Below are 12,673 nucleotides of genomic sequence, written 5' to 3'. Positions count from 1 at the left end.
CAGCAGTGTTCTATTTATTTCTCCATCTGGGTGCTGGTCAACACAATAGGTTGTTTGTGAAAATCCAACAAGCTGCACACTTGTTTTTGCACTTATCTGAATATATGTTACATTTCAATAAAACTTACAAACAGAAAATACACACAGAAAAAAACATGGGAAAGCATGTTACCTCAAAGTAGGAAAAATCCTTGAAAGATTGCCATGAAAGATTAGTAAATTTGCCTACTTAAAATTTTTTTAAGTATGTGGCAAAAATCATAAGTAATGTTAAAAGACAACTATTATATAAAATATTTAGTTTCTATGACAAAGGGCAAAACCAGTAAGAAAAAGGCCAAATGACAAAAAGGGCAAGGATATGTATGAATAGAGTTTGGAGAAAAGGAAATACAAAGAACTCAAATATATGAAAAGATGTTCAACATCACTCATAATAGAAATAAAAATCAAACCTATAATGAAATTCCATTTTCCACCTTTCAGATAAAACTGTGACAATTCCCTCTGAGGAAAGAGGTTTATTTTATTTTATTTTTTTTAAGATTTTATTTATTTATTTGACAGACAGAGATCACAAGTAGGCAGAGAGGCAGACAGAGAGAGGGGAGGAAGCAGGCTCCCTGCTGAGCAGAGAGCCCAATGTGGGACTCGATCCCAGGACCCTGAAATCATGACCTGAGCTGAAGGCAGAGGCTTAACCCACTGAGCCACCCAGGCGCCCCGAGGAAAGAGGTTTAATCCTTAATAGGCTCTCTGTATCCAGGACGAATGCACATTTGAACCAGCAAATTCACCTCCAGGAAATTATCCTTACAGATACATGCCAATGTACAAATTCTTGCATATATAGTGAATGTTAATGAGAATTTATTAAACAAATTAGGGTACATCTATATAGAATATCGCGCAGTTTAGTTTTTTTTAAAACAAGAACAAAGAAGCATTCTATATAGTCATATGGTAAAGATTCCAAAAGTTATAATGTACAGTTTAAAAAGGATTAATACAGAACAGTCTAAAAGCATGGTAACTGTGTAAAAAAAACTGATAGACACATTTGTGTGTGCATGCGCATGTGTATAAAATACCTTCAAAAAGATACCCAAGAGGGGCACCTGAGTGGCTCAGCCTGCTTCCCCCTCGCTCTCTGCCTGCCTCTCTGCCTGCCTCTCTGCCTACTTGTGATCTCTCTCTCTCTGTCAATAAATAAAATCTTTAAAAAAAAAAAAAAAGATATCCAAGAATCTAATACTATTTAAGATCAAATCTAAAATGACACTGATGGGGCACCTGGGTGGCTCAGTGGGTTAAGGCCTCTGTCTTCGGCTCGGGTTGTGATCCCGGGGTCCTGGGATCAAGCCCCGCATCGGGCTCTCTGCTCAGCAGGGAACCTGCTTCCCTTCCTCTCTCTCTGCCTGCCTCTCTGTCTACTTGTGATCTCTGTCAAATAAATAAATAAAATCTTTAAAAAAAATAAAAATTAAAAATTAAAAAAAATATATATATATAAAAAATAAAATGACACTGATTGTAAGATGCACAATTATCTTATGGCCCAAATAAGAACGAGTGTCACCAATTAAATTATCACCATATTTCTCTATCACATAGAATTGTATTTTATTCTTCTTGAAGAACTTCTTTAGGTTTAGAGACAAATATCACTGAATCATGCATGTGCTTATATAAAAAGGAAAATTATTTGTAAAATAAATTTTTAGATGGGAAAACTGCCTCTTCTGAGTCATTATCAATTCACCTCTTGATAATACAATGATCATCCTCTGTATCATCAAAAGACTTCCTTTTAAAATGCTCTATTGCTTCTATGATTTTCTTCTAAGCAGTGTGATAGGGCAATCCTTTGCATGTATCTCGGTAATAAAACTTGAAATTTGCAAAATTACAATTTTATTTAATTTTCAGAATCTTCTTTTAGGTTCCCTGCTAAGTAGTCCTTCTCACTCATCATTGTGCATACAAGTCTTTTTGACATTTGCCCAACTTGCTTTTAATCTATATATATGTTTTTCAATTTATTTCTTTGCATGCAATAAAGTTACTTTTATTTATTCACGATTCTGTGAATTTTGACAAATGCAGGGAGACTACAAACTACCACCAAAATCAGGTTACAGAATAGTTCTCTCATGCCCCCAAATTCTCTATGCTGTTCCTTTGTAGGCAAGCCTCCCCATTCTCCCTAATCCCAAACAATCAGTGATCTGTTCTATTACTACAGGTCTGCCCTTCCCAGATCATCACATAAATGAAACCATACAAGTCATAATGTTCCAAGTCTGGCTCCTTTCATGCATAATGCATTCAAGATACATCCATGTTCTGTGTATCAATTAGGAGCTAGAGCTAACAAAAAAAGTAATTCTTAATTTAGAAGGCTTTATTAAAAAATATTAGACTTGAGTTACCATACAACATTGTCATTGTTAAAAAAGTAATGCAAAGTTCCTACCTGATCATCATCTTCTACAACCACAAGGGTTAATTTATTCTTCTTAAAATCCAATCTGGTTATCTTGGGCCTATAATAATATCAGAAGAAAAGCCAGATTTCAAATAAATGTCCTCTAAATAAAAAGAAAATGTTTGTTGTTACTTTTAGCACATTAACCATCTTAATTGCTGAAATGAAAACTGATAAGCGGGTAAACATAACCTGTACTGCCCACCAACAAAGCCTCTGATGTATAACAGAAAAAAACATTTCAAAAGCAGTATCGCTAATAAAACCAATGCAGCACATATATCAGACATTAAAAATGTTAAGAAAAAAAGAAAATGAGGAAACCCATATGTATATTTTATAGACTGCCAACTATAGTACAGGAGAGTCTCCAGGCCTAGTGTAAAGCACTAACCAACATAAGAACTATATACAGGAAAGACTATAAGGCTTTGTTAAAAGACATAAAAGAAAAATTCTTGATTAGGGCCTTCAACTCTATTTTCTCTATCAATTTTGGTTTGAGAAGTACATCTATAATTTAAAAAAAAAAATTTTAAAGCCTCACTCTATGGCCCCTTTTCCAACCGTCTCCCTGTACTGAAATCCTCAACAACCTACCACATATGAACTCTGTACTTCTATGACCTGTGAATGTCAAAACAAAACTTTCATTCTAACTTTCAAATATAACCTATACAAAAAATATAATTGCAAGACACAACTTGTTTACAAAAGGTGTACCAAAACAGTAAGCATAATAGGTAGAGGAGGGGGGGGGAAGAGCTAGCACTTATTTAAGTGTAACAAATACTTATATAATGCCTATGAAGTATCAGATACTCTTATAAGTGTTTTACATGTATTAATTCAAATGATTCTCACAACAACCTTAAGAGGTGGTACAAAAGATGCTTTCTTTATCTTACCGCCTACAGCATTCTCTGGTCATGAAGTGTGTTCCGTCTGCCCGCAGGGGCAAGCTGGAACTGTCAGAGAATTAACAATCAAGGACTGGGTAAATAAATACCCCAGAGCTCCTTGACCTATCAAGAGACAATTATGAAGATGTTCCACTGAAGTCTCTCAGAAAGTCCCTAGCAGAGACACCTGGATTCAAAAATAAATATTATCTCCAACTTTTTGAGAGAAATATTATCTTCAACTTTTTGAAAGAAAGTAATTTTCAACCTAAAATTCTCAGTCCAATTATCAAGAAAGCATAAGAGAATAAACAATTTTAGGGTATCCAAGGATTCAAAGAATTTACCTCCTACACCCCACTTTGCTCAGGCAGGTACTTGAGGAAATAGATCAAAATTACAGGAATAAGACACAAAGGATCCTAGCTGAGAAAACAGATTAAAGCTGCAGAGTAACCTGAAGAGCAGACAGTTCCAATTGGAACAGAAGAATCATTCAATGCAACTCTGAGGATGTGAAAGAACGTAAGGCTAAGACAAAGGCAGATAATGCAAAAAGGGTTGTGTGGGGTGTATGAGACTGGCGGGTCGGGGGGAGCCAGGAACTCTGGGAAAAACAAAAACCTATACAGGAAAAAAAAAATAAATGTAATCCCAGTTGTGAGCTCAAGGAGTTTCGGACTGATCAAAAGAAAGACAGGATCATGAGACAGCAGTATTGTGCAACGAACTTTACTGCGGTGTCTGGACAGGGTTGCATGAGAAGGGAAGTCTTCAACGGGAGACCTTCCAGAGGTGGCTGCACAAAGTTACCACCAAAGAAGGGGAAGTGGGCAAGGCAACTTGTAGGAGAGGGGAATCAGAGAGGAGTCTTGAGTTTCTACTCAATGGCAGTCGGCAGCAAGCGGGGAGTGTATGGGTCAGAGAGCTCTGAAGGGCAGAGTAGTCTGGGGACTTTGAGAGCTACAGGATTTGTCTTATCTAAGACTAGCAGACGTCAGGTACATTTGCCTGGGGGGACATGCAAAGCAGGTAGGCTCTAAGTCATTAAAAGTATACCTATTGGGCTATATACAAAGTAACTGCGAGATAGGAATTTGAGTTTTAGACTGGTGGGCTCTGAGCTGACAATCCTGGCATCCTGTGAAGAAGTAAACACCACAGGGGCCCATCTTCAGCTCCTGTACATAGCACCAGCATACAAAAAAGCTCTACACCAATTCTGACACAGAGTTAACAATATGAACAGTATCTCCTGATTTCAATTCTTAGAACAAACCAGCCAAGACGTGAAGAACTTAACCATGGCTACAAAATCCAAGTAAAATCAATTCTTGATAATATAAAATATGAATGATAGAAGTTGGGACCTAAAAAGAGAAGCACAGCTTAAAGGGAGGGGTAAATATCTTCCTTTTACACAACACCGAGTAGGGAGAAATGAGACTGCCTGTGGAACAAGAAGTACTAAAAACAGTGATGGAACTACATGACCACAGAGTGTCCATGTGAACACTTAATACATAATGGAAAAATGGATGGAAGAGTTTAAAATTTACTTCTGCGGGGGCGGGGGGATTAAAGATGGGTAAGGAGTATTACAGGAGAAAGTTGCTTTTATTCACAATCTTTTCAGAATCATTTGATTTTCAAATCCAATTTTTTAATAATTTTTTTATATAAACATATAATGTATTATTAGCTTCAGGAGTATAGGTCTGAATCGCCATGTCAAATTCAATTTTATGTACTAACTTCACAGAGATGTTTTTTACTAATTAAAAAAAAAAAACAGTATCTGTAACATTAACTCTGCTTACCAAAAAAATAAGCCAATTTTGGTCTCTCCTTCAAAAACAAGGACTCCTGTTGGAGTTAGTCCCAAGCTATAGTCATTCCCATCTCTAGCCTAATTTAAGGAGAACGAAATGTGTTAGCTTTATTTGCATAAAACAGATTTTCCATGTTCACAGTTCATTTTCACACTGAATTATATTAACTATATATAGGCTAATATTAATATGCAAAGTGTTTTAAACAATCAGCATACCCAAAACAACATTCTCAGGGAAACTGATACATGCATGTACTTTACTCTAACACCAGTCTTAAGGTATGTCATCACTGAAAATACACTGTGGTATATTTCCACTACAAAGAAAACTCTTTGCAGATTCTGTCCATATTCTATTTAACACTTAAATCACAAACTTTTAAAAAGACTGCCTTTCAGGAAAAATTTAGCTATTTAAACCAGAAATAACTTAAATCATCATACATCTTCTCAAAGTCCTCTCAAGCTATAATTTTAAACTTTGCTTCCTAAATTATTTTAATTTTTAAACAGTCTACTCAGCTTAAGTGATACAAGATGATATGAATATGAGGTGAAAGAATTAAAAATGGTTTAAAAATCTAAAAAATACAATAATAACACCTTAAAAGCACACATGTATCTTTTTGGAGGTTTTTGGTTGTTTCTCTTCTTTCTTATAATGAACCTTCATGTGAGATTCTCATATTTAACCTCAACCTTTATAATACATCCAAAGTACCCAGTGCTATGCCATCTCCGTGCATTCCCTCATACTGAAAAATGCCATAGTTATCTTGAATCTTGAAGGAAAAAACTTTTTAAAAAGCATCATAACACAGTTCTTACCTTGACCACATGCATATCAACCCCATACATTTCTAACCACTTGGCTTTATTCAGGTAATTGGTTTCAGCTTGTGCTGGTGTTTGACCTCTGAAATTCAGAAAATAATAATGTTTAAAATAATAATAAATATAAATTTTATACCAAGAACAGAAACAGAAGAAAACAAATATAAAATCAGTGTGGCCATGTTAAAGAAAAGTGTGATCAAATGTCAAGTACCTGTATTCCTTCCATTTCTCAAAAATAGCCAGCTCCATCTCTTCAGTCTGAATGGGCACAAACCGGAACTCAGATACAAGTTCAGGACTATGTTCAGCAAGATCATAGTCACCAAGTTCAGCTATAAACATAAATTCCACAAAGTTTTATTTTGTTAAAAAGTTTATTTCCTGCTGAATCTTCCTTCAAAACTCATTTTGTTAATAAAAATTGTTAAAATTAGATTCTTTTCTTAAACTACAATTAAGTCATAACACCCAGATCATTCCCAAAAATAAATGTAACTCAGACTAACAACCTGTCAATGTCTATACACACAATCACATACTTGTGGTTGGTGGTATATTTTCAAATAAATGGGTTTCTGTTCATTTATTTCATATCTTATAATGCTTAGCTTTTGAAAACTTTCAAGACTTCCTTAGAGAAATACGTTTTGGCCTTATAATAAATAAACAAAAATACTTAGCAACCTTTAAAAAGGCAATTAGCACTAGGCATCTACTAAGAATCTAATATGCAGAGGAGTACCTAAGGTGGTTCGGTTGGTTAAGTATCAGACTCTTGATTTTTTTTAAAAGGTTTTTATTTATTTATTTGACAGAGAGAGAGATCACAAGTAGGCAGAGAGGCAAGCAGAGAGAGAGAGGGAGAAGGGAGAAGCTCTCTGCTGAGCAGAGAGCCAGATGTGGGGCTTGATCCCAGGACCCTGAGAACATGACCTGAGCCGAAGGCAGGGGCTTAACCCACTGAGCCACCCACGTGCACCCAGACTCTTAATTTGAGTCAGGTCATAATCTCAGAGTTGTGAGACTAAGCCCCATATCAGGCTCTGCACTGGGCGTAAGCCTGCTTAAGACTCTCTCTCCCTCTCCCCCTTCACACCCCCAGCTTGTACACATGCTCTCTCTTTAAAAAAACAAAACAAAACAAAAAGAATCTATAGTGCAGAGAACGTGACATCACACACCACTAAAAGATACAGTCTCGGGTGCCTGGGGGGCTCAACTGGTTAAGCGTCCAACTTTTTTTTTTTTTTTTTTAAGATTTTAATTTATTTATTTAACAGACAGAGAGAGATCACAAGTAGGCAGAGCAGCAAACAGTGAGACGGGGAAGCAGGCTCCCTCCTGAGCAGATAGCCTGATGCGGGGCTCGATTCCAAGACCCTGAGATATGACCTGAGCCAAAGGCAGAGGCTTAACTCACTGAGCCACCCAGGTACCCCTAGCATCCACTCTTGATTTCAGCTCAGATAATGATCTTAGGGTCATGGGATCCAGTCCTGGGTCGATCTCCTTGGTGAGCACGGAGTCTGCCTTATCCCTCTCCCTCTGTTCCTCCCCCTATTTGCATGTTCTCTTTTCTCTCTCTCACATAAATAAATAAATCTTTTAAAAAAAAAAAAAGATACAGTCTCTATCCTGGAATTATAAATTGTTAATCCTAAAGAAGTAACTGAGAGAGGGGCATTTGGGTGGCTTAGTTGGTTAAGTATCTGCCTTCCGTTCAGGTCATCACCCCAGGGTCCTGGGATCTAGCCCAGCAGGAAGTCTGCTTCTCCTTCTGCCCCTCCCCCTCGCTCATGCTCACTCTCTCACAAATAAATGAAATCTTTAAAAAAATGTATTTTAAATTAAAAAAAAACCTTCAAGGAAAATTAGTAAAAAATATTTGGGGAAGGGAGGCAGTAGGAAAAAACCTGGACAAAGCACAAACATTTATGTACACCCATTTGTGGTTATTTCTTGAACTGTGGGTTTGGGAAGCAGGGTAGGTGATTCTAATTTTCTATACTTTAGACATTTTTTCTTTAAAATAATATTTTACTCATATTTAAAAATTAAACTATTTCCACGTTTATTAAAAAAATCCAGCTGTGGGGTGCCTGGGTGGCTCAGTGGTTAAAGCCTTTGCCTTCGGCTCGAGTCATGATCCCAGGGTCCTGGGATCGAGCCCCGTGTCGGGCTCTCTGCTCAGCAGGGAGCCTGCTTCCCTTCCTCTCTCTCTGGCTGCCTCTCTGCCTACCTGTGATCTCTGTCTGTCAAATAAATAAATAAAATTAAAAAAAAAATCCAGCTGTGTAGGAATACATAGATCTTGAGCTAAAAATAAAATTGATAATACCTCACCTATTGAACACTGACTCTACACATTAGACATATTAGAAATATATTGTCATCTATTTTCTCCACAACCTTACAAAATATTTATTATCATGCCAACTTTATTACTAAAGAAACTGCTCTTTTGTCTGGACCATAATTTTTTTTTCAAGATTTTGAAAAAGGAAGCAGGCTCCCTGATGAGGGACTCGATCCCAGGACCCTGAGATCATGACATGAGCCGAAAGCAGAGGCTTAACCCACTGAGCCACCCAGGAGCCACCTGGACCATAATGTTTTTTAAAAAACACAAAACAAAATCTGCTACCTAATGTTCAGGATACATACTAAAATGGCAAGGAAAAACTGAAAGTATGAGAAAAAGTTAATAACAAAAATTATTCTGATACAATATAAAATCATAAATGAGAAACAAAGAACTCATTTTATGGAGATGGGAGTAGCACTTCAGCAAATTTACTCTGAAGGGCCTTAAGACAGGATTTGGCAAACTATTAGACATAGGACAAAGAGATATAGAAGATATGATGCAGTATGAAGGAATCATGTAAATAATGGTGCCCTGGATGAAAGAGAAAGCAGGAAAGAGCTTTTACTCGGGGGAAAAAATGTGATAAGTAGAGTTAAGAGATAACAAAATAGAATCATAATGCATTAATCAAACAGTAAGTACTCAGTAAGCACTACTTTGAATAGTGTTTATTAAATACACAAAAATGTAGAAAATCACATTTTCAAGAAGCACATACCTTGGCTATCCTGACAGTTACACAATGAGACCCAGAAAAAATATATGAGGCCGTAAGTGGCAGAACACATATACTGACAAAGAGAGCTTTTCAGTAGATGAAAGTTTTAGAATTATCAACCTCATACAGGAATTAATAAAATGTAAAAAATGTGCTTTCAAGAAAAAAATGCATGCAATTATACATTTCTGATTATTACAGTGCTAGAGATATAGCATTCCCACGCTAGTATCTGACTTTTTGCAGATGAGAAAGCAAATTTTAACTTGTAGACAGACTAGGATAGTAGATGGAGGCAGGTAGATAATTTACACTAGTGGCAAGTTTTTGAAGTACAGAAATTTCTTCTGGTCACCAATCCCTCTATCAACAAGAAAATATGCTTTCTTAAACAGTGGAAGCACAAAATAAGTAAAAATATTAGGTTTACCATAAAAACATAAAAATTTAGTCTTATTATTATCCATATAATTGCAAATAAATACTACTGATCTAGAGGGATTAAGATAAATATATAATCACCAAAAAAGTATAAATGCCTTAATAATCACTAAATTTTATTTGTATTCTAGTATATACAAATACTACAATAGAATATTTATTTCTGTTTTGTGAATGAGGACCGAAGTTATAGTTTTCTTAAATTGCCAGTTTTTCACACACACACACAAAAAACCTAAGCTTAACAGTGTATGGTCAGTTTAACAAGGTACAAAACTGAGTTTTTCATTAATCTCATTTACTGGAAAATACTTTTTTTTATTGTTAAAATTACTTTAAACTTTAAAATATGCTCTAAGCATTTCTTCCATAGATTCATTTTTAAGAATAAACCTAAAGAAAGCAAAACATGCGACTATTGCAAAAATTTACTCCTATATCCCTGCATTCTTTTCAAGGAAAAAAAAAATAGCATTATACTTATTGAATGATCAAGTCGACTGCAGTTTTTGTTTGAAAATAATGTACAGATGGAAAGGGAGCAAATAAAATGAAAGGAAGAAGTGAAAGTAATAGGGTTGGATACTGATATAAGTTTACATAACAACAGCAGTGTTACTTTTCTTGTGCATCTTTTTGACTCTTTTAAAATTCTTAACTAAAAATATACCCAAAAAATTATACTTTATTCTTAACAGTCAACATAAGAATTGCTTACCTTGCAGATTATAAGCTGCCAGCTGAACTGCTGTATCAAAGGGACACTCTAATCTGAGACCAAAACACGAATTTGTTAGACAAGTCAACTTCATAAGCTTCATTTTAAGGTAAGTGGAAATAATACACACTTTACATTGACCATTTCTTTTTCATAATTAACTATGAATTTATTTTTCAAAATCATTTTCAATTACCTAAAATGTGGTTTACCTTAAATAATACTCACTTTCCACTGAGAATATCTTGTTTTAACTGAAGAACAAATAAATACCTAAGGAAAATAAAAAGCACATATTTAACTAACCAGAAAAATCTACTTTGAAAGATAATTCAACTCTTCTAATGTAAGAAGAAACATTCTTAATTATAGAATTTTATCTGCAATAGACCCTATAGAAGAAAAAAAAAAGAAAAACAAAACAAAACAACAAAAAAAACGGAGCATTGAGCATCAGGAGGATGGTAGCATGTTCATAATAGCAAGGAAAAGAAAAGGACTACAGTACAACCACTTTAAGGATAAAGGTTTTAAGCAAATTTTTGAGAACAAGCTCTGTGATCTCATTTAACTTTACTCTCACAATACAAGTCCCCTCATATGTGAAAGGATATGGGCATGTATGTAACTATGGAGATTAGCTATAATCTCACTGGCAGAGTATTCAAGAGGAAACCCTCCTAAAGGGACTCAGCAACTAATTCAGTTTTTACTTAATAAACAGTATGTGTGTATTAATCATGGATTTACCACATAGAGTCAGTGAAAAAATATGGAAAACAAAATAAAAATAATTGTATATAACCTACTTAAAGTTTGTTTAAAACTATTCAAACCAAATCAGGATCTAATATTTTCCACCAGTCAATGACATTTCAATTGGTAAAGTCATGAGCCAACTTGAATAAACTCTCAGTGGCCAAAGATAGATCATTCTGAACATCAATAAACACAACATCAATAAATATAATATGGCAATATAGTCAACCATACCAGTCCTGTTTAAAACCCATGAGCTGATAATGATACTTTAAAAAAAAAAACTTACTAGTTACCTTTACAGGATGCTAGAGAACCAACTCTTTATTTGGAAAATTGATAAAGGAAAAAAAAAATTATACACTTAAAAACACTGTCCTGGGGCACCTGGGTGGCTCACATGGTTAAGCATCTGCCTTTGGGTCAGGTCATGATCTCCAGGTCTTGGGATCGAACCCCCTGTCGAGCTCCCAGCTCAGCAGGGAGTCTGCTTCTCCCTCTCCCTTTCCCCCTGCTTGCACTCTCTGTCTCTCCCTGCCCCTACCGTCCCTATCTTGGTATCTCTCTCAAATGAATAAATAAAAATCTTAAAAAAAAAAAAAAGAACTGTCCTAAAATGAAATTTTATTTTTTTTTAAAGATTTTATTTATTTATTTGACAGACAGAGACCACAAGTAGGCAGAGAGGCAGGCGGAGAGACAGGAGAAAGCAGGCTCCCTGCCGAGCAGAGAGCCCGATGGGGGGCTCGATCCCAGGACCCTGAGATCATGACCTGAGCCAAAGGCTTTAACCCACTGAGCCACCCAGGCACCCCTAAAATGAAATTCTATTGTCTGAGGTCTTAACCAAAGGCAAGAGATTCATTTCATTAGTGGTCTACAAGCTGGAAAGAATTATAAAGACAATCTTCTAGCACCTTTAGCTAGCTGACCAAAACTTCACCCTGTATAGCTCTAGAATGATCTTACCGTGTTAGCTCTTCACGAAGATTATTTGGTTCTGAGGAATAAAATTTAACTCGAAGATGCAGACAATAAGGCGAACCAACTGTGATTAAAAAACAAAAAACAAACAAAAAAATACTTTAACTTTTTATATAAATATTCAACAAGTAAGAATTTTCAGTCAGTAAATTTGTTAAAAAGTCTACTGAAGTAGAGACAGAAGATAACAGGTTATTATGGCAATATTTCACACACCAAAATATTGTACAGCTTAATTAAAGCCTGACTAACTCAAAAAGATCAATCAGCAGATTTTTTAAACGTACCAACCATCATACAGTACTATCATAATTAGCTGTCCACCCAAGAATAGAGAGTTCTAGATTAATTCTAACAGTTCTGGGCCAACTGCATCAAATAAAAGTTTTGACTGTGCAATCTAACAGCCCTAAAAAAACCTGAGAAGCTACATTTCTTTTGAGTACTGAGTAATGCCTAGGTTATTAACTGCTGATGGCAAGTTCCCCCCTCACTTTCTAATTCATTTCACCTACCTCACTAACTTCTAAATTCTCAGTGGTTCCATTATTTTATAAAGACAAAAGTTGAGATGCTCTAAAACCTCTTATGACAAAGGACAAATGGGATTACAAATTGGACATT

At 35.6% G+C, this 12,673-nt stretch overlaps 1 protein-coding gene across 7 annotated transcripts in view; it reads right to left on the bottom strand.

Annotated features, from left to right (window-relative positions):
* Window positions 1–12,673, bottom strand: part of EPB41L5 (erythrocyte membrane protein band 4.1 like 5) — a 133,367-nt gene that overhangs the window by 79,198 nt on the left and 41,496 nt on the right. For all 7 annotated transcript variants that reach the window (XM_032840902.1, XM_032840898.1, XM_032840900.1 and 4 more), the window contains exons 5-11: window positions 12,035–12,113; window positions 10,535–10,579; window positions 10,307–10,359; window positions 6,273–6,393; window positions 6,053–6,140; window positions 5,211–5,299; window positions 2,477–2,546 (exon numbers count right to left, since the gene is read on the bottom strand). In XM_032840902.1, the coding sequence (XP_032696793.1) occupies window positions 2,477–2,546; window positions 5,211–5,299; window positions 6,053–6,140; window positions 6,273–6,393; window positions 10,307–10,359; window positions 10,535–10,579; window positions 12,035–12,113 (545 nt within the window). The remainder of the gene's footprint in view (window positions 1–2,476; window positions 2,547–5,210; window positions 5,300–6,052; window positions 6,141–6,272; window positions 6,394–10,306; window positions 10,360–10,534; window positions 10,580–12,034; window positions 12,114–12,673) is intronic.

This window comes from Lontra canadensis, unplaced genomic scaffold (genome assembly GCF_010015895.1).
Source record: "Lontra canadensis isolate GAN:19392208 unplaced genomic scaffold, GSC_riverotter_1.0 scaffold117, whole genome shotgun sequence".
Classification (NCBI taxonomy): Eukaryota; Metazoa; Chordata; class Mammalia; order Carnivora; family Mustelidae; genus Lontra; species Lontra canadensis.
The sequence above is the reverse complement of the archived record's forward strand: the minus strand, read 5'-3'. Positions and strand labels throughout refer to the sequence as shown.